The 21,996-nt window shown below is 46.6% G+C and overlaps 2 protein-coding genes across 4 annotated transcripts in view; one reads left to right on the forward strand and one right to left on the reverse strand.

Annotated features, from left to right (window-relative positions):
• PNRC2 (proline rich nuclear receptor coactivator 2) lies at nt 1-13,935 on the reverse strand. 3 transcript variants are annotated; one of them, XM_026062456.1, is made up of 4 exons: nt 13,801-13,935; nt 5,688-5,792; nt 3,603-3,808; nt 2,350-2,370 (listed from the first exon to the last, which is right to left on the reverse strand). In XM_026062456.1, the coding sequence occupies exons 1-4, from the start codon at nt 13,915-13,917 to the stop codon at nt 2,367-2,369; spliced, it is 432 nt and encodes a 143-aa protein (XP_025918241.1). In that variant the 5' UTR covers nt 13,918-13,935; the 3' UTR covers nt 2,350-2,366. The 3 variants fall into 3 exon arrangements, with proteins under 3 accessions (XP_025918243.1, XP_025918242.1, XP_025918241.1); XM_026062458.1 differs by lacking the exon at nt 13,801-13,935 and having other exon boundaries at nt 1-2,370; nt 5,688-5,777; XM_026062457.1 differs by lacking the exons at nt 5,688-5,792; nt 13,801-13,935 and adding an exon at nt 4,889-5,034 and having other exon boundaries at nt 1-2,370.
• The window catches only part of FUCA1 (alpha-L-fucosidase 1), a 15,934-nt gene continuing 7,864 nt past the window's right edge, over nt 13,927-21,996 (forward strand). Inside the window, exons 1-2 of the mRNA XM_026062435.1 lie at nt 13,927-14,013; nt 20,496-21,609. Coding sequence (XP_025918220.1) covers nt 20,509-21,609 — 1,101 coding nt within the window. The 5' untranslated portion in view covers nt 13,927-14,013; nt 20,496-20,508. The remainder of the gene's footprint in view (nt 14,014-20,495; nt 21,610-21,996) is intronic.

The following is a 21,996-nucleotide window of genomic DNA, read 5'->3' on the forward strand; positions in this document are numbered from 1 at the left end:
TTTAGGGGGAGAAAAGTTCAATTTATTCAATTTATGTTTCCAATTTTTACATATACAGTTAGTAATTAACATTTTGAAATTGAGTTTACACAATTATAGTTGGGATACAGCTCTTACATTGGTGAAAATCCAGGTCAAAGACAATTTAGAAGACTGCCAATTCCATCTTATTTGGAACAATGTGTTTGTAAACATTCAACCAGCTGCCAACACATTTTGAATGTATAGGAAGAACACACTTTAAAACATTTTACAATTACAAAAATCACTTTGAAATTAAACTAGTTTTTACTAGTAGTTTAAACTACTATTTTTAAATAACCTCAGATTGTTGATCACAGTTCAGTTGTTTCTATCAATCAGGATCAACTGAATTGTGGCAGCACTGAAATCTACACAGTGGCTCTTACTAGAACTTATATTTCATTTCACCACTGGAATTGCTGGCAACTAGTAAATCCTGGGACAGAATAGTGCTGCTGCAGTGATTGATTTCAGAAATTGAAACATTGTCACAACAGCTCAGTTCTGATCAGGTTCCTAAACTCAGCAGTTTGCATTTCTTGAGACATCCAGTTGCTTTTAAACACCTTGCTGCAATCTAATCACTTAACATGCATCTCTCCTATACATTCAGAACATGAGCACCATAGATTTGAGCAGGGGTTTTTTTTAAGTTTTTTAAAATTTTATTACAAAATTCTAAATAAGCCTCTTTTGCACCAAGTTTCCTTTAAGAAATTAGCCTACAAAGACAAACGTGCATGTTCACTGTACGTTAAGTGCAAGGGCACAGCCACAAGTGCGCTTTTAGGCTTTTTCTTCTTAAACAAAATACTTTTTTTAAATCAGGCCATGTACTCAGCATGGTCATCTTACATTCAGCAGTTTTGTACTAAAAATACTTTTGTGCARGAAAGCCCAGCATAAATTTACATATGCTACAAAGTTTTACATTTATTTACATGGCTCTTTCTTCCCTATCTATGAAAACATTTTTTGCCTGTCACAAGCTACAGTAACTTAAAACAATATTACAGGGTAACCAATTTAAGACTAGCCCAAGTAATTCTACTCCATTTTTTTTCACAATTACAAAACTGATACAAAAATGCATTTTAAAACTCATCAGTGCAATCAAAATACAAAGGTTTAAGTTCTTGGCAGTCATCTGGCAATGTAAAATATGTAATTAGTTGGCACAGTTTGACTTGAGATTCCAATGAAGTTTCTAGAGCTGGAGAAAGACCAAAATACTGATTTGCCTGATGTGTTCTTCTATCCATGCAAGAATATGTAAGGAACCAATTTCTTACACCTAAGTTTTAGTCACAGGCTTGAATGCTTGTCCAGTGATTCAAGAGTGCCAAATAAAAGCTCACAGGTATAAAAAAGAGGAAAAAAACAAAAAACTCTGCATTTTCTACTAGTACCACCTAGGTGGAGTCTCCTCTGCTAGGAAAGTCTGCTCTGCAGAGCTTTTATACAACTAGCAAAAGTGACACAAGTTTGAAAGACAAAGTAACTGCCTAAAGCTTTCAGTGTATTTTTCCCCAGTTAATGCTGCATTAAGTTAGGCAAAAGGTGGTTTTCTAGTACCATTCCTAATACCATACCAGGAAGTAGTCACAATTTCAATTTTGAAACACAGTCCAAATCTGTCACAGTAAATGCAAGAATCAGCAACTTGCTCAGAATTGAAATTCACTACAGATAAAATCTCTTTTTCACAGTGAAATGCACACAGCAGTTTGAGGTGAAGCACTGGAGGGGTGTGTAAACTATCCCTGCCCCCCTTCCAGCTGACCAACTATATGCAGCAAAAACAACTTGTTCCATATACCTGTACATCTGGAGTTATGAATGCCTATTCTCAAATTTGAAACCCTGTAAATTTAAATAACTAAAAACATGGAAAGTTACATCTCAAGCCTGGACTTTAAGTAATGTTTTCAGCTGAAATGTCATTATTTCTTTATCAGAAGGTTTAAAAGAAACAGGTACCCAGTGGCTTGGTGGCTTAGGAAGAACACTTGGTGAGGGTGGCTCACTAAATTTTGCTCCAGCATAGTTCTGATTGGTTTGAGGTGTGAAAAACAAGTTGGGGCTTGATAAATTAGGACTCCAATTTTGATTATTGGGGAAGTGAACATTGTTCTTTCCCCCTTTCTGCATGGCCTGCCATGCAGCAGCAGATGAGTTGCATCCATGTCCTCTTTCTTTCTTCATATAGGTCATCTTCATCTGAGAGTTCTGATCTTTACTCTTCTGTCTGTTTTTAAGTTGTTGATGGTTCTTGGTGGTATTTCTAGCCTGTGGAACTGGAATGTTGAACCTTTCTCCACCACCCATCTTCAACTTAAATGTCACCTATAAAACAGAATGAGAGAGTGGAGTTGGGAATTTGTGACTTTTTGAAACAAAAAGTTTAAGGTAGTTTTTTAGATTCTAAATAAGGGAACTGAAATCAATCTATCCAAAAATTAGACAAATGGAAAATGTTTTTTTTTTTTTTCTCCTCCTTTGGTAGAAGAGACTTCAGTAATACGAACTCAAGAACTTAGCTGACACGGTCATGAGAACTGAATTATAGTGCAGCGAACTTTAAAATGTCTTGTCTGTTCAGTGTTAACACACAGGACAACTCAGATGAACTAAGGACTGTATAGGCATCCTGCCTGGCCATCATCCCAAGACACAGGCAACCAATATCAAACCAACACTAACCCCACATTTGGGGTGGAGGCAAGGAAACAGGGAGGATAAGTTAAAAAATATATATATAAAGAAATAAATTTTTAAAAAGCTTACTGGTACAAGGATCTAGAAGTAAGTTTTAGGTCAGAACGGCCAAGAACTTGACAGTGAGAGCGTATCTTCCTAGGGGGAGATACCGATTGTATAATGGCTTGGCAGTGGCTCATCAGGACATTGTATGCCAAGCTGTCCTTCAGTAACTGTACACAATTGCTCCTTGTAACAGTTACAACCTTGTCTGCCTAGTTATGAAAAAGCTGGTCCTGGAGATAAACACCACTTCTTTTCTCCTCAGCAAAAGATACTACTAGAAGCACATTAAAGACATTGCTCAAAATGCAGTGCCAGATTTAAGTTGTTAGTATCCAATCCTGAAGACATTTGTGTTTATACTCAGCCTATGATACTCCTAAAGATCTGGGCAAGGTCTACAACTGATAAAGCCACTCCCCAGCTTAATGGAATTGCTCAGCAGAATGGCAGAGGTAGTTTGTAGAACAGAGCTTCCTAGGTAAGTCCAAGAACAACACAGAAGATTCCCGATATTCCCAAGGAGGAGCTGTATAGCTGATCACAGCAAGGTAGGGGCGAGATCCACTTCCCAAACAGCTTTTCCCTGGGAGAGAAGGGGGCAGGGGGGCCCAAATGCACTGGTGGAACGTACAGCCAGACTTAGGCACACGTCAGGAAGAGAGCTGGCCTCAAAACACAAAGAGAACCGAAAACAACCTCGAATGAAAAGCAGCCATTTATAACAGGTCTTCTAAACTACAGAGCCAGATATTAATACACCCTGCTTGGTCCTTTCATGCCAAGTCTCCCACAGTACACCAGTCCCCGTTTACCTTTCAGTTGTCTTCTCAGATTCCACACTCTCCAACTCCTGTCCCCTTTCTTGCTTCCAAGCCTGAAAGCGTAGGTGCTGCCTTTTGCTGGACTCCTTCCTTTGGCTAGGAATAGAAGTTTTCATGGGCTGATATGCTGCCTTCAGCCAGGTAGCCGAGCCCAACATCGGATTCTCGGCACAGAGGCTCCAAGGGAGAAGTCTCAACTGTATAAATTAGAGAAGTGTGAATTCAAAAAATTGAAGAAACARTTGTTTCCCCTTTTAAATTTGAAAAAAAGTAAAAAAAAAAATCACAGAATCTCCAAGCACAAGTCAGTTGCATTTCTCTATCTATTAAAGATGACAATGTACTTCAAACATTTTTTCTATATGGTAAAAACATCTTACTCTATCTACATGAGCTTCACCATCCTACTTAGCATTTTCATAAAGACAACTACCTTCATCATGGTATACATCTTATATTATACTAATATTTTAGTTAAGCAGAGACAAGCAGAACCTTACCCTTTGTTTCACAAAAAAGTCAAATAAAACGAAAAAAAAAAGAAAAAAACCTTGGGATGAAATCCTAGGAAACTAGTGTCTCAATATATCACTGAGCAGAAAGAAACCCTCCCCCGAAAACTGTCCCTCGAGAACTCTCCCACCTAACTCAATGGGACCAGAGAACAGGAAAGCACCGCCCAGACTACTGCGAACAGAATGTGACTCTAAGCGTCCAAACACTTCCCATGAAACCAATCGCACCCTCAAAGCCTCTTCCAGCCATTACAACACAGGGCTCCGTTTCAAAACAAAGGAATTCCTGATCAGCTCTTAAAATAGTTTCCTGTTTAACCCATAGCTCGTACCCTCCTGAAGTCTTTTCTCAGGCACTCCAGGCTACTGACCTCCCCCTACAAGATGCGTCACTCAGTGTCATCAGCACCCCCAAGTGCCCCCTCTCCCCCAAAGCACTAGGAAGGGCCGCACGTCTTCATTTTTAGCCTTCATCTTCTTGTGACAGAAAACAAGGGCTGATGGTTACTAGCACAAACCAAGCTGCTACTGCACACTGGCCCGTGGGCGCTCCCAGCCCACCGGAGCTGCTCCCCCTTAGGGAGCCTCCAAGCTTTCGCCCCTCTCCTCTCGCCTCCCCGCCCTCGGGCCCCTCGCCCTGCCTGACGCTGCGGGGGCCGGGCAATCCCCGGCCCCGCTTCCTCGCTGCCTCAACAATGGAGCAGCTCGGCGAGCACAACATGGCGGCGGCGCCCGGCCCTTCCCACACCGCTCTTCCCTTACCGACTTCTGTCCGTCTCGTTCGCTCACAAGCACAGACACACACACACGGGCCTTTAGGAGCCGACCCCGCTGCTCCTTCGCCGTCACTCTTCGACCCCCACCCCCCCCCGCAGTCCAACTCTCTCCACCAACTCCTGCCGCTCCCCCTCTATCTCCCACACAAAATGGCAGCCACGGGCGTACGCTGTATAACGCCGTCACCCTCCTCCCCCCTCCCCAGTCCTTCTCGCGCCAGCCAATAGGAGCGCGCTGCGTGCCTCCTCCGACCAATGAGAACCAAGCCCCGCCTGTTGCTGAGGGGCCGAGGCAGCGCGGGCGGAGCCGCGGTTTGAATCGCCTCAGCGAAGGGCAGGTCGGGAGGGGCGGCGCGGCCGCCGGGCTTCCCCTTTTGTTCGGGTGTTTGATCCCCTTTACAAAGTTAAGGACTTAAAATAACGTGCGCAAGTTTGTTTTATAACCCATTTTAGTTCACTGCTATTAGCTTCAGTCCAAGGAAGCTCTCCTAGCCAGAGACTGGGCAAGCCAATAACCGCGCCGCCGCTGCCTTCGTTTGTTTCCTCGTGCAGCTTTATGATCTATTTAAAGAATTCAGACGGATTTTTAATGTCAAAACGAAGCACAGCGTGAAGGGAAAGGTTTTCACGATTTAAAACTGCGGCTGTGCTGTGGGAATGGGCTCCCAAAACACTGCAAAGAAACCGGCGCAGGCTTGTATTTACAGCCACAGGGTCGTTTCTTCCGCCTCAGGGCATCATTTACACGGAAACAACAAAATTTTCGGCCTTCACCGTGTACTCACCCAAATTACAGGACCACGAGAAACCCCTGCGCTCCTCAAGCGACCCTCCCCGTCCAGCCACCCTCGGGCATCGCAGGCTCCTCCATGACGCTCCTGCACGCGTTTCTGTTAAGGACAAAAAAACCCACCCCACTCAGTTTCCAAAGGGAAGTGAAAGTGACTTTCAGTTTAATTGACTTCAGGGAAAAGCGCACACAAACAACAGGCTGGGATTCAGGAGCTGGAGTATCGGTTTTGAGGAGGCTCCTTGAGGAGGTCATTAGAGGTGCCCTGCTTCCTCACCACAAAATGGAAAAAATGTGACTCCCTCTTATCTCCCAGATACTTTAAAATGAAGCAGGTTTCTTACTGACCAGCACCCGGTGGTACGGGGCACTGACTTATCTTACAGGCCTCAGGCAGAAATGGAACAAAGATAAGTACCCCAGAGAGACAGCTTGCTCTAAGTAGTATTCATAATGCAATGTGTTATTAAAAAAACCTATAATATATTTTAATATACACATTGTGTTGACACAACCAAGCTGAGACCTTTGTTCATGCTCTTTATTGCATGCTTACACGAACCAAGTTGAGATTAAATTTGTTTTCCTCCCTTTGCTGTGTGTTTCTTGGCATTTAATGTTATGTCTGAGATTGAGTAACTTTCCTTTAAATAGAAGACATCAATAACAATATCTGCTGTAACCAAACATTTAAGCCTTGAGATTCCACTAATGATCTCAAACAACTCTTCTGTAACACACCAGCAGATTTTTGCTTTGGTTATATTTTCTGTGTGTTTATATCTGCTAAAGTATCATCTCATGTGTGTTTAAATCAGGACACATCACTGAAGATTAGAAATAACATTTTACTGGCTCCAAATGTGCTCTTGTCCAGGGAACAGAACAGCCCACGTACTTTTAAATTCAGATCAAGGATGACACAAGGTCTGGCTGTTTTTCCACACTATCTCTTAGATACTTCAGAAAACATCTCGTCTCTTTCAGGACTGGTTTCGGGGTCAGGCTGACACATTTAGCCAGAGGCACAAGGGAGCAGGAAGCATCAGTGATAAACCAATCCTATATTTGTGCAAAAAAAAAACTCACTGAAACATACTGGGAAACCAGTTGAATACTACAAGAAGTTGTGTTATTCACTCAGTTTAAGCAGGAATCCAAGGAGTACTTTTAAATCAAATCAAAGGACAGGCAGTCTAGAAAATTCAAAACACAGTGTCTAACTTCAAGCAAAAAGAAAGTTACCATCATTTCACACTGCAGTTTCTAAGAACTTGGGTAGGTTTCCTCTCCCACAGTGCAGCAAGAGAAGACAAAGTCCCCAGGGCTGCTGTAACCCAGACAAGTACAGAAGCACCTTATGTGTCTGAGAGTCCTAGACTGCATCTCCTGAGGGCACAGCCAAATCAAGGTCCCAGGCTTCAGCTGTGATTTCTTATTAAAGAGATCTAGGATCTCTTCAAGGGAAGATATTCCACTCCCTCCAATACTGATTTTAAATCCTCACTCTTTGTTTTAATGGTCTCAGCACAAGACTTCCTGCTCCAAAGGACATGGCAGGATATTCCCCTCAATTACTCATGGGCTGCCGGTCTGGGTTGCAGCCTGGGATGTGGTGACACATGAGCTGCACCCAGGAGCAGCGGCTCCCCCCATTCATGCCGTGCAGCTCGCCACCCGCATGGGACGAGGCCTAGGAGGCAGTGCCCTCACCCGTGCTGCAGGACAGCTAACTCTAGATCTGACTTTGTGTCACCATGTGACTCCACACTGCAGACAGACTCATGGACCTCATCTCCACCCTGCCTTCACTACATGTTCTTATAACTTATTTTGCAAATGCTTCTATTGTGCAAGTTTCTGCTCTGTCCACATGACTCTGCTTCCTCCAGGTATTCAAAGGCTGACTGCAATAACAACCAAGTTTCCCAATGTTCCTAGTGAGCCAGTTACTTAGGCTGGGTCTACCTTACTCAAATCCTCCTCCCTCGGCCCTCCAGTATGCTTTTGCTGCCACAGTGATGGCAATTCAACAAGGTTTTCCTATTCAATATCTCCATTCCCTCTCAAAGCAGGTCTAACCAGTAGATCTTAATATCAGCCACCAAGGGAAGCTAGCTCTGTCTGTGCTGACATTGCAAGAGCTAGAAGTTTGCCCAGAAGCTCTAGTGAAGACAAAGTCCCCAGAATCTCATTAGCCCCAAACTGAAATGCTTCCAGCTGTGATTGACAGAGATCCAACCATGCACACATTTGTGCCAGGACAGCATTTCAAGGGAAATACCCACTGATAGTTGCTGCAGGAAGCAAGCAGGACAGATGATTCATCTGTTAAGTCAACACTGAACTATTGCCCCAGTTTTATTCTACAGGTGACGAGCTTCCGGTGGCTCTTTTTTAAAGAGACCAAAAGTAAACATACCTTGGCATTACTAAGAGTCCCATGACATGCTTTCAACTTGTTAGATGTCACCATCTGAGCCTTAACTAGGGTAACAATAATCTACCTAAGTTTTCTTTGTGTGGAAAATGTGTTGATTTTGTATTTTCTTAAAAGAAAAATCTACATGAGTGTTAAGTATATAGTAACAGTTAGAATAGCCTTTATTCTATCTGGCAAAGGACCTCAGGTTCCCTGTCTAAATGAAGTACTGAGTAAAGCTTAGGAAATGCACAGCAAAGTGATATACAGGAGCTAGCTGGCATTTGAATCTTTTCAGAATAAATACAGAGAAGCAGTACAACACAACAAACACCCCAGCAATTCAAGGGAAAACCATATTAATTAATTGCTTAAATAAAGGTTCTTACAAGTTTTTGTTTAAAGAAATCAGAGGCAGGATACCTAAAGATACTTTTTATGTAAGCCATGGATACAAATTAGTCAGTGTCCACTGATACCAACATTGAATTATCTCCAGAGTAAGAGATTCCTCCTCCACATTGCTAAAACCAGACACGTGCTCAGGACCATCTCTGAGGACATATCTCCTTTGCAGAGGTGTGACTGCAGCATGCATATCTGTATATATACATATGCATATATACACACACAACCCAGCAACAGTGAAAAAATAGGGAAAAATAAAGCTCATTTAAGACCAGTTATCCAAGCCGTGAGCCTGAGAGCCCAGGAGAGATTAAACAGCCCATGATGGAGCAGTTTCACTATCACTGAAATCTGAACTTGGTAAATAAAAGCACATCCAGGCATGGCTCCYGAGTCACACCCTCCAGGTTTACGTGTCTCAGCAGCTCCCTGCTCAAATCCACGCCAGCTCTGAGTCACAAACACCTGCAAGAGCCTTCAGCCCATTTAAGTCAACATGCCCAATTCACACCTTATCAGCAGAAAAAACATTTCCACCCTCAACACACCTCACTCTACAAGAGCAAGGGGAGGGCGTTCTCCAGCCAGCCACCTTGCCCAGGCGCCACCCTACACAGGGGAGGGCAGCCTCACGGGACAAGCCCCATTTCACCCAGGTGAGCTACACTACGCAGAAGACATCAGGGTTTTTTTCCCCCGTAAGCGCTTCCTCAGAGTACAGTGTGAAATCCCACTGCTTCTCCACATGAGCAATGCCTCTGCTCTCAGCCCTATCTGAGCCACCCTCAGTTTTCTCATTCGGTCCAAGCACAAACCAAACCTAGAGAAATATGAGCCAGTCGCAGCCCTCCTACAGAGCACAGCCCAGTTTCCTGCCAGCCCTGGTGACTGAGCACCCCCCATCACATCAACCGTGTCCAGACAGCYCCATCTGCCCGAGGAGCTGCTCCCTACTGCTCTGGGGGCAAAGAAGCTGCTACTGAGTGAGACCAAGGTCATAAGCTCTTTTCCCCACCACTTGCCCCATTTTTCCTCTAGCCTTCCCCCCAGCACAGCGCAGGGGCAGAGCTAGGAACTCACCTGGACACAGCTCCAGCCCATCCTGCACCCCAGCAGGCTGGGACACCACCACAGCCAGCCAACGCTAGTAAGCCAGTTATGCTGGGACAGGTAGGAGTAGGAAGCTCATCACCGATAACTACTCAGCTATTTTTAAGCCCTGGGGGAGGCTGCATAGCCCCTGCTAGTCTCTTGTGCTGCTACAGCTACGTCACCACCAAGCCTCACACAAGCCGCTAGAGCAAGCTCTGGTGCCTGTCTGGAGGCCGCAGGGAAAGCAGCCCTCCCACAGCCATGCCAGTGCCTTGCTGCTGTGCTCACAGCCATCGAAAGCATCTCTCCCACTCATAGGCTCTGCTCAGCCTCGCTTACTTGGTGAGACCCAGGAAGGTCACTAGCAGCAGAGCAAAGAAGTCAAACTACTGCCAAGAGCATCCTGAAGAGCTTAACATAGTCTTATACTATTAAGTAGCATCTCTTTAACAGCTCAGGCATGCTTGATTGTGCTTCTAATTTAAGTACCATAAAATCAGGTGCAATGAATTCAGGCCACCCCACCCAACCAAGAGAGAAGCCATTTAGAGCCCCCCCCCCAGCCAGTGCAGTCTCTCCAGAGCCTTCTTTCAGCAGGGCTGTTTCCTCAGTTTCTTGTACTCATGGGTTGATTTCATTTTTGCTAAGCACTAGCAGGCAAAAATAAAAAAGAGAAAGAACCTGACCTTTATGGGAATGTAAAACTGATTATTCATCTCAGCTGTTGGGATGTGGGCATGGGGATTTTCCAGAGCAGGGCTATGCACAGGCTTGTTAGCCACAGCTGATGCCAAGGGAGCAAGTCACTAGCTTCTGCATGCAGACTAGAGGGGAACAAAAAGCCCTTAGATTATAAAAGTCAGACCATAAAAATTTTCTTTTATGCTGGCAGGACAATTTTGCTATATCAGAGAATCTAGAAACCTACTTAAAAGCTGGAATGTGCTTCCAGATACGCTGCAGTAATAATGTTTCTTCCTTTATAACACTCGTTCTTTTGTCAGAACAACAGCTTTCTTTGTGGATATGGAAGACCTGGCTTTATAATTCACAAAAGCCTGCTGGATGCAAAGATATAACAGAGCAGGGAATGACTTTGGGCTGACTGCTGCTTTTCTAACTCAGGACTAACTGCCATGCTGGTAGTCCATTCTCACTTTGATGCACGTGGTTCTCATTAATTGTCACTGTTCATGATGTGGTGTCCCAAAGGGGCCGAAAGTTTTCCTATTGTATAGGAGAAATTGTTTGACAGCTTATACTGCTGGGGACAATTTGTAGCTCTTCAAGCAGTGTTCCCTGGTGAGCAAATAAGTCTTAGTACAGCTTTTTAGCAGAGACTAAGGGTAATTCTAGCAGAAAATATGAGCATATTTTACACTACTGTATTACAATAGCTTTACTTTATCCCACAATAGTTTATAAACCATTGATGTAATCCTGCAAACAATTACTTGTGGAAGTAGTGTTCCTTGCCTAGGTAATCCTACCGAGTTAACTAAACCTACTCACACGAGTAAAGTACCAGATCAGACCCCAGCGTCATACTGCGCTGCTGAGTTCTCTGTATGACTCTTACTCCCAGGTAATCGCACTCTGCTAACAGATCTGGGATGCCAAATATCCACGCAGAGTCCCCCACAAGCATCACTTCCACACTGAAATGCAGCTACCTCTCATGTGCAGGACAGCAGATATTCCATACCCAGGAAATAATATTAAGCGATGATGCTCTAGACCTGAGAACCAGGTGTATCCCACAACAGGAAGGATTAATAGTAGGTTAACTGGTTAAAGTCTGAACTGGAAAAGTCCTGATTTTCCCAGCCAGCTCCCCAACCCAGTCCTGCCAGTTATCTTCAGCCAGTGAAGTGGAGGGGTGGCGTGCAGGGGTCCAGCCGTAGGGCGGCCACCTTCAGCCTGGGAAGCTTGTGGACCATCCTGCAGCGACTGGAAGGATCTTGTTAACATACTGAACATGTTCTTGTTACCCCAGATGTTTTCTTATGTGCCATAAAAAGAGAAACATTGCTCTGCTCTAAAACACATTCATTGGGGGAGAAAAAGATTTACAGAGTCTCATTGACTCCCTGCTTATTGCAAGACTGTGGCCTGTGTTTTTGCTTATGCCCCTGCCTGGGCGGAAGGTAACAGCCCCGGGCTGCACAGGCTCAGGCTCTCGCTGAACGGCACAGGCACATGGCGAAGCAGGGCTGGGAGTAATGTCATGGCACAGCTTTTATAGTCACCTTTGCTTTGGAAAAGACAAGTCCTGCAAACCCTGATTCTTTAGTTCTCAGCAGCAAGCAAGTATAAAGCATCTTTTTCTGTTTTGTTAGCTTTTTACAGTTTTATACTTGTTCTTGCAAAGGAAGTTTTGCCAGTTCATGGGAACTAAAATGGAACCCATTATTTTTCAAGACCATGCCGATAACCTGTCTCTTCTTCGCTTATACAGTAGTCCTTCATGCATTTCATCTTTACTGTAGTTTCCACACCATAATGTGATCCAGAGAGGTACAGAAGAGCACCCCATTATACACCAGGCTCTCAAAAATGCCCAGCTCCGAGCAGCAACTAAAGGGTCAGATGGGACCCAGGTGCCAGCAGTTCCCAGGGGCCCTGGGAGCAGTGGGGAACCCCCCTCTTCCCTGCCAGCGACCAAGAGGAAGTGCTGGGTTCCCACGTCTGCCACCACCTCTTTCTCATGCCTTTGCAGGTCAGTGTCCCCGCGAGTGTCACACGCTYCCCTGGAGAGGGCAGCCGAGTATTGCTGAACATGGCCCCACTGCTTCTGCTCCAGGAGCTCCTGCGAAAATCCTGGGTCAGAACAATGGGAGAAAAGCCTCCTGCTCACAGCAGAGGGGAAAATGTAAAGACTTGGAGAGCAAGAGATGAAACTGCTCTTCAAAGTCACCACAAATCCACTGAACAGTGGGAACTGGGATCCAGACAGGAGGGAAGGCTGAATTCTCCCTTGGGAGAAGACAGGTGGATGCCGCAGCGATGGGGCTGTGGGAGGGGGTTGTGAATGGTCCTTAGTATGTCAGAGCAGGACCTGCTGCGAGGCAAAGGCGGGATGTATCCAGGGGCAAAGGAGCATGGCCTTTCCTTTGCAGCCAGTGCACTGTCTGCTCCTCAGTATGGGATTAAGGAGTGTTGTATTGTCTTACCCAACCATAACATGGCAAATTCCTTTGGAATTTCAGGCAACCTTGCACCTAACCACAGACACGGAGCCCGGAATAACAGATCCCAGTTCCTCCTGCTGCTTTGGTGTCACCTGCCAGCACCTGCGAGCTGTCCCGACTTTTCTGCAACAATAGTACAATCTGCAAATAACTAGCTCCATGCTGCTGCTGCTCAGCTGACGAGGAAGAAGCGGTTAGCTGGGAGGAAAGGTAGCCTGGGACAGGCCTCTGCACACCTGGGTCTATCATGACCATGGGTGTGGATTGTGTAACTTAAGGCAAGCTGTTTCCTTTCCCTCTCATTTGCAAAGAGAAAATCACTTTACTGTTCTGGCATTAGCAGAGCATGTTTGTGCACAGAGAAGTGCCCTGCACAATTTCCCARGCACAGAGAGGTGAGATTCTTGCTGTTAATGGGACGAGACAAGACAGGGGTGGCAGTTTTATGAGCTTGCCCTTAGATATGCCCTGTGCACAAATAGGCATCTCCAGATTTTTCTCTATCTGCTTCCTAGCTCTCTTCCTTCCCTCTCCTCTTCCACTTCCGCACAGAAATTAGAAAAAGACCCTGAATGTGTCTTGCCTAAAGCATTCCAGATACATGGAGAAATCAAAGAGACTGAGCAAATGATTTTGACAAGTCGGAGGGCTAGGGTGGTTGTGAGATGTGGCACTAGCAGCCAGAAGCGGAACACAAGACCCAGAGGGGAAGTGGGAAGGAAAGAAAACCTGACACGCTTTCACGAAAAGAATGTGAGACAGAGCAAGAAACCAGAGGAAGGATTCAAACTGATGGATTTCCAGCCCAAGGGAATAATACAGAATGGTACAAGAAACCCAGACGAAACCAGAAGTGGTGCTGTAGAAGGGAAGCGGGAAGCAGGCGCCACACACAGCTGCACAACATGCCCTGAGAGCTGGAGGGACGGGAAGCCCCCAAGCACCTCCAACYCCAGACTCAAGTGAGAGGCAATGAGTGGTTTGCATTTACTAACCTGAAAGCACATCCTGCCAGCAAGGATCTTTTTTCTCACAGCAAAGCGCACCGTAGCTTGGAGCCCACAGTGCTGACACACACACACGCAGTCTGGTGAGACTCCGCCGCGAAGCATTGGTCACAGTTATTTAGGCACTCTGCAATGCAAAGTTAACGAAGGGTGGGAAAACTGTTTTTTACGATGAATACTTTCTTAACGAGAACGCAAAAGGTAAGTGTTTTAATAGCAGACTGCGGACTAGCTCTTTGCRTCTGGCTTTAGGGAATATTAAAGTTGGACATGTCAGAGGTAATTCCAAATGTCTAGCAAGGATGAGTATGATACTGAGCTCTCYGGCTGAGCTTTCTGCTCTAGCTAATGTTTATTGCAACTCCGGGGATGTTGGTTTCAGGATGATGACAGAAGCACTGTTTTGCCATGCTTCATACCCATACTGGTATTTGCATTGCTGCTCTGCACCCACACACTCGTGTGTTTTGAATGTTGTCATTCTGAGCAGTCACACATGGACAGAACTATTGTGAAAAGAAATAAAGCAAATAATCTTCAATGCAGCATTTGTGCCAGACAATTTCTAGCATCAAGGGGGTTACAACACATAGCATTATTTAATATGGTCAGAGGGATAAGCCAGGATAATTGGCTATTTCCACAATAATGCCAAAACTTCTCCTGCAACTAAAACAAGAAATCGTATACAAACTAAAATATGTATAAAGTAAAAGATGTTTTGCTTTTTCAGCATACTGGCAAGTGAAATGTCATAGCATTAATGACAATTTTTGTGTAAATCATTTCATTTGTTCATATTTAGTGATCATTTAAGACATTTCATTTTATTACAAAGACTGGGGTTCTTAGAAATTCTTGTGACGAAATATTCAAGCACAGCACTGTCAAAGTGCTGTATGAACATTGCAATGACTGATTGCAGCACAAATAATTTAATTTTCCATTATCTAAGTAACTGGTATGTTAACTTATTAATCACAAAGATTCGGAGGTGCCTCTGTAAATGAAGAAACCATCAGAAACCATGCTGCTATGTGCAATGCAGTATAAATCTGACAGCTGAAATCAATCTCACTAATGCACTGAAATGGAAAAGGCCTTTTTCACTTGTAAATTTAATTTTCACTGAAGCTGGTGGTGTCATTAGGCTGGCGTGAGTGGGCTCAGAATCAGATCTAACTCATGGAAGGTTTCTCTGCTGGTTGTGGACAGACTTTGCAGTCAGCAACACGGTATCAGAAATCTACCACCTTATCACATGCCTTATCTGCATTTTGTTACTACCAGCAGGGCTCATTTAGTTCAGTTCATTTAGTGCGCTGCCTCCATTTGCTGCCTCTTGGGCTCTGTTATATTACTGGCACTGGTCGGAGCTTTCTCCACTCTAGTTTTCAGCGTTGCAAGAGCTGGGGTTTCCACTGCTGTACTTCGGCAGAATATTCCCCATTCTGAGAGATCCTGACAGCAGGAAACATTTCACTGTTCTGGGAGAAGAGTTAATCCTGTGGCTGAGCAGAGGCCCAGGAAATCCCAGTTCAGCTCCCGTGGCTTCCAGTGAAGCAGTCGCTCAGACTTGTCTGTGCCGCAGTCTCCCGTCTGTAAAAGAGGGAGAGAAGCTCCTTTGCTCTTTCTTGCTGAGCCAAAACGTCAGCCTCGCCGTCAGGGATTCAGGTTTGTGGGCTGGTTGCTGCAGGGAGATGCAGCTGTGCCTGGGGCTGGAATTCCCTGTGTGGGGGAGCTGCTGCCCCGCAGAAGGGGGTTTCCACCCTGAAGCGGGACTGTGACCAGATCTGGTTGGGTCATGTTCCATGAAGGATGCCGTGGGCCAACTCCCTCCCAGGATCTAGACACAGGTCGGCTTGTTTCCCAGGAGCTGAAGCAGGCAGGAGGCAGTGGGGATGAACAAACGATGGGTCAAATACAGGAACCTTTCTGACAAAAGAAAAATGTCCCCTGGGTGTGAAAAAACACCCTCATAGACAATAAAGAAGGGACAGACAGTGAGAAAAGGGCGACTCTCGACATTTTCCCATGCTTTCTAGCTCTGGAGCCTTCACACAAAAGAGCAGACCTTGTGGTGGAGCAAAGCGCCATCCTGTCCCTTGCAGACACYGGAGCTGGAACAAGGATTTGGGGGAGCTCAGTCAATACCGCAGAGATTCATCCTTGTCATTCAGTCTGAGACACAACAGATGTGGGAAGAGAAGGTCTGGCCTGTCTGGCTGGTTGCTATGAGCCCAGCACACTATTTTGAACCTAAGGGCTTATCTGAATTATGTCAGCTTAATGGAGAGAGCTATACCAGAACAGTCAGTGCAAGAGTTATTTTGCCATTATAACCAAATTCTCTCCCCAAGCAACGTAACATGAGGAATAGCATTTTGCTGGCCTTGTCTCTTGCCTAGTGTTCAGTACAACTTCCGGGCTCCTAAATACGTTCTTGGGACATTGCATAAATGCAGATACTGAGAATTTTAGATGACCCCAGGAATGCTGGCTGCAATTAACAGATGCCAAGGAGATGCTGGAGTCTGCTTAATCAAGAGATGTCTTGATATGGATGCTAGAGTTTTGGCTGGTGAACTCTGGATACTCAGGGAGGCAGTTGCTGCCCTGGTGGTCCCTGGTGAGCTCTGAGACAGGCCAAAGTCCATCTGTCTGCACAATCCATCTCTCTCTCCAGAGAGAGATTGGATTGCTGTCAGCTTTAATAACAGCAGTCAGTAATTAAAGCTGCACTTGCAGCGTTTCTGTGGCGAGCTGCAGGAAACAAGAGCGCTGAGATTAGAGTGCAATATCCCTGATGCTGTGGCATTACCCCATGCCAGGGTATGGCGTAACAAGAGAGACGCTTGCTGCAACACAGCCACATTTCAGCCCAAAGTCCAGGATCCCTCCAGCCTGATACAACAAGAAGTGGAAATCAGGGTTGAATCGCTCCCGGTGCGACATGCCCCAAACACCCTGGAACCGCTGATGTTCGAGCCCCAACGCATGGCAGGAGCCCGTCTCCGGAGCCAAGTGTGGGGCTTGGGCTGCTCTCAGCATGCTCTTAGGCTGCATCTCAAGCGCTGAGGGATATTTTGCAACTATTGCCACCACCATGCCCAGCCCCCTCACAAGGACTGAGTACAAACAGCAGTGGGAATCAGGGGTTGGTCGAGTCAAGAAGGGAAGGAAGTGACAAAGACGGGTATAAAATACCTGTCACTGCTTATCTGTTGTGGACAGAGGTTTCTAGGATGTTGGTCACTGCTGACTATTGTTGCCTCTAGAGACAGCCGTTGTCTTCGCTGAATTTCAAAAAATACACGGAGACCGCAGAGTCGGCTACAGATACCTGAAAACCCAGCAGCTCAGCAGCAGCACGGCCCTGCACCACCTTGGCTCTCACTCATTCAGTGCTTGCTTTGCTCCTGTTGTACTTAGTAGTTGTCTGAGCAGTCTGTGGCTCATGATTTTTGGACATTTCCTCTTTTGAAAGACAACTGAGGGGAGTGAGAGACAGCGGCTTGTTTGTTCTGGGGGAAGGGAAAATGCTGTCAGGTCAGGAATGCTTTCCTTCAGCAGCTGAAACTCATGGTCCCATTGCCCAGATTTGGGATCTTGGATACYCAGAGCCAGGTGGGATAGTGGCTCCTGTCCCATGGGCCCTTGTAGCAGCTGGGGTATGACCTGCCAGTGCATGGCACTCAGGACACAACATCTCTCTTCGCTAGACAGATAAGGCAGCCTTAATGTATCCATCAACCTCCTCTTCATCTGCTGTCTATACCCCAAGATGACCTCATTCCTCCCGTTAGATTTAAGCTCCACAGATCACTTTTGATTAGGAAGCTATAACAGAGTGACCAGTCCCCACACAGCGATCTCTCCACGCCAGCTGCTAGGGGTGTTTCTCACCCGGCATAAACATGAGACAACACAAGGCAGCTGAGCCCTCGGGAAAATGCATTTAGTTTAAAGCACAAGTATAGTCAAGAGTAGAAAAGAGAGAAAAGCAACACCCAAACAACAAGGTCATCAATGTAATGACTTTAAACACATTAAGCTGCAGAAATGTAGAAAAAATACATGGCTTAGCTGCCACAGAATGCACCAAACAGCTTAACATCCAACCAAGGAAAAATAAGGCATTTCCTTCTACCAGATCTCTGCTAAAAGTGTTCACAAAACTAACCTAAGCCTGGGCATGTACAACGCTTCCTAGGTTCAGGTGATCTAACTCCTGTCAGGTCCACGTTTGTCTGTATGTCCTGCCTGCACTCTTATATTTATGCTAAAMAATAACTTTTAATCACTCCGATCATGTGCTCCTTCTGGAGATCCCAAGAAAGGCTCTGTTCCTCATTAATAAAATCTCCAAAGTGTTTAGTGCCTCGTCCTCTCTAGTCTCCCGGGCACTGCAGGTGCGTGGAAGAGCGGCGCGGTCCCTACTCGCCACCCCCGCGGTGACGCAGCCCCGGCCTGGCAAGGTGGTGGTGGTGCGCTTGGCGAGTACGTGTGGAAGAGCAGCAAGAGGCTGACAGAACAGGAAACATTATCTGATGCGGATGGCAAACGTGGCCACAGAAATCAGGCGAAATGCTGCTGCTACAGAAAGAAGTGCTGGTAACATTACTGAGGAAGGGCAGGGCTGTGCCAGCACTGCTATGTCGGCAGTTCCCTCTCTGGGTTATACTGAGTCTTGCTGCAGGTGTTTTCTCCTGCAGACTTTGCTCTGGTCCCTACAGGGATCTGGGTTAGACTTGCATTGCCAGTATCTCAGTTTAACTGCCAGGAGGTCCAGCTAGGGAGGGAGACAGACAGACATGCAAACAGCCTCAACACAACTGCTGGGGGGGTGCGACATTCCCATCACCTGCGACACAGAGCCTGCAGACGGCTCTGCCGGCTCCCTGCTGCAGGAGGACCACGGAACACATCCCCCAGGTTTGGTCCCTGCGGGTACTGCAGCCCTGAGGCTGGCTGCAGACAGATTTGCAATGTTTCCTGCCAGGACAAGCCAAGCTGCCACGGCTCCAAGTGCTGCAGTGTTTCTGACCTGGCAATACCGGCTCTGAGCGCATGAGCACGTGTCCAGCATCTCCTTCACCTGCCTGGCCAGTGTGGATACACCTGCAGCGAGCTCTGTCTGGCCTCAGGAGAAAAGGAAGTTCCTCAGGGCACATCCCTTAGATGAGGGAACGCATTCAATCTTATTTCCCCTTCTCTGCTTCACTTTCTGCACTGCAAACATGAGGGACACCCTAGATGTGCAACCCCTTGCACCGAGTTGGATTTGAATCTTCCCCATGGCTTGTGGCACCCAAATCTGCATCAGGGGAACCCTTCACTGCAGCAATAGGTCCAGCACAAATAGCCTTTGGTCTCTGGTTGGGACCCATCTACTTCTTCCTGAGTCTGTCCCTCTCTGCCTGAAGCTGGGCATGAGATGGGCGTTTCTGTGGCTGATTTTGAAGCCACCAGCAGCGTGGCTGACACAGAGGCAGCCGCTACGTTACTTATGCATAAACGAAAGAAATGATTGCTTCCTTAAAATAACCACTAGAGAAGTTATACATGTTTATAGTGAACACAGTTATGGGGTAGGGTTTACTCAACAACAGTCCCCTGCGCCTCTACTAGAGGCCTCCTATAGTTGTACCTCTTCACCCTCCCCCTGCACTACAGCATTTGCATTCAGAGCAGAGAGCATTAGCTGCTAGCAGGAAACACAGTCCTGCACAAAACACTTCCAAATGATAGTGCCCTTCTACTTCAGTTACCCCAGCACTGCCTGGGCAGGTCCCCCCAGGCAGCAACTGCTCTGCACTGCCCCGTTTCAGGACTGAGACCATAGCTGCGCACAGCCAGGTTCTTCTCCTGTTCATTTTGCAGTATGTGCGACAGTAAAACACAGTTAAAGGCTTTTATTTTTGTGACCTGCCTAGGGACAAGAGTGAAATCAACCAGAGAGAAAATCAGAAGCATTTATAATTCACCTCTGACACAGGACTTATGGGGAGAGAAATGCAACTTTAATGTGGCTGAGGTTTATAAAACTGTAATGGGCAAGCTTAAATGTAAAAACTCTGTCATTTTGTATATATGAACACTCTTTGGTGAAGAGTAAATGCTTCAAAATGCACTTTGTGTCCCCAGATAAGCCGCACCGAGTCCCCAGCAGTGCAATATCCCTCCTCCTTCTCCAACCCAGCCATCTTCCTGACCCCCGGGGCAGCATCACTCAGAGAGGTTGCTCTCCAGGGCCCATCCCCAGCCCCAGCGCAGCGGCAGCATGGGCAGCCACAGCAGCCCTTCCACCTCTGCTGGCCCCACTCGGGCTGTGAGCCTTGAATCTTGGAGGCTAGGTAGCAGCTGGCCCAGGATTTGTACAGTTATCAGCGTTAGTGCTTCCCTCTGGTGGTGAGGAAACAGCCTGAGACAGATGCTGTACCCAYCAGCTGGGATAGACGGACACCGCTAAATCACCAGTGGGAGAAACCCTGGATCTCTGTTGAGAAAGGGTGGAAATCGGCTCCAGTATTTGGACTGAGGACCTGAAAGTAGGTCTCACTGGGCTCTTTTTCTTTTGTGTGTCCTCCTCTAAAGGGAGAGACGTCTCTGAGTGGGTTGAATTTATTGCTCTTTGTGCTCCTGCAAGCGTGATCCCCCACCCTCCCCTTGTTCTTTTTCAGAGCATCTGAAGAAATGCAGAAGGAAGAAGAAAGGCTCTCTGCAAGCTCCTGGCCCCAGTCAATTACTATGGATATATGTAAGGTACCTGAAAACACCTCCAAATGCACTGCGAACACCATGCCCATGGAGTGCTTCATGGTTCTCAGCACACAAGCGCAGAAGATAAGCATTACCACACTATGCTGCCTCTTTGGGACACTGTGCACTTTAGAGAACTGTCTGGTGTTGTATCTGATTTTCTCTTCCCCCACAATTCGGAAAAAACCTTCCTACCTCTTTATTAGCAGCCTTGCCTTGGCTGACATCCTGGCCAGCATCATCTTCGTCTCTAGCTTTGTTAACTTCCATGTCTTTAATAAAACTGAYTCCTCTAAAGAAACGTTCCTGCTGAAGCTGGGAGGGGTCAACACATCCTTCACAGCATCCCTGAGCAGTTTGCTGCTGACAGCCCTGGACCGTTACATCTCCATCAGCCGGCCCTCCGAATACAAGTCTCTTGTGACAAGGAAGAGAGCATGGGTAGCCCTGGGGGTACTCTGGGTGACATGTGTGACCATTTCCTCCCTGCCGCTGCTGGGCTGGAACTGCTGCACACTCAATTCAGCCTGCTCTGAGCTGTTCCCGTTTGTGGATGACAACTATTTGTCAAGCTGGATCTGCCTCGTCATGGTCCTGCTGGCGTCGATAGTCTGTGCCTACGCACACGTGCTGTGGAAGGCTCATCAGCACGTGGCTTACATGGGGAAGCACCAAGTGCAAGGCGGGAAGCAAAATGCCAGGATGAGGATGGACGTCATGCTGGCCAAGACGCTAGTGATGGTACTGACTGTCCTCATGGTGTGCTGGTCTCCAGTTCTGGTTCTCATGATCTATGGCATCTTTGTGAAGCTGAGCATTCAGCTTCGGAGGGTGTTTGCCTTCTGCAGCACCCTCTGCCTGTTGAATTCCATGGTGAACCCCATTATTTATGCCCTGCGGAGCAAAGAGCTATATTCTTCCCTGAGGATGGCCTTTTCTCGGTTCAGGAGGCAGCTGAGGGCCACGGGGGACAGCCCAGAAGCAGAGAGCACCCACAAGTCCTCAGCAATAGAGACTGTCTGTGAAGAAACACGTATAACATAGGGAGGCAGCAGTGGAAAGTCTGAGCGTGGGCTGGTGGAAAGAGTCTGGCTCACTTTTCTTTTGAATAGTTTTTCTTTTCTCTTCTCTGAGGAGGTCCTAAGAGATGATGGATCAGATGCCTGTCATGGAACCAGCTCCCTCTGACGCTTTTCTTAGACACTGGGACATAAAGTGCACAGACTTCACACGGACAGCTGGTCCATGTGCTGTGCTATCAAATGGAGGCTGCAGAGATACCAGTGCCACACAATGGTGTGGCAGTCAAGAGCCTTCTGCAGACTCCCATGGGGCAACGGATGTAAACGGGGTCCATACCCCCAAACAGCAGATCCTAATATTTTATGACAGCTCTTCCTGCCTGGCCTTCTGCCTGTCTAG

Source organism: Apteryx rowi, unplaced genomic scaffold (assembly GCF_003343035.1).
Source record: "Apteryx rowi isolate R43461 unplaced genomic scaffold, aptRow1 scaffold_190, whole genome shotgun sequence".
Taxonomy (NCBI): domain Eukaryota; kingdom Metazoa; phylum Chordata; class Aves; order Apterygiformes; family Apterygidae; genus Apteryx; species Apteryx rowi.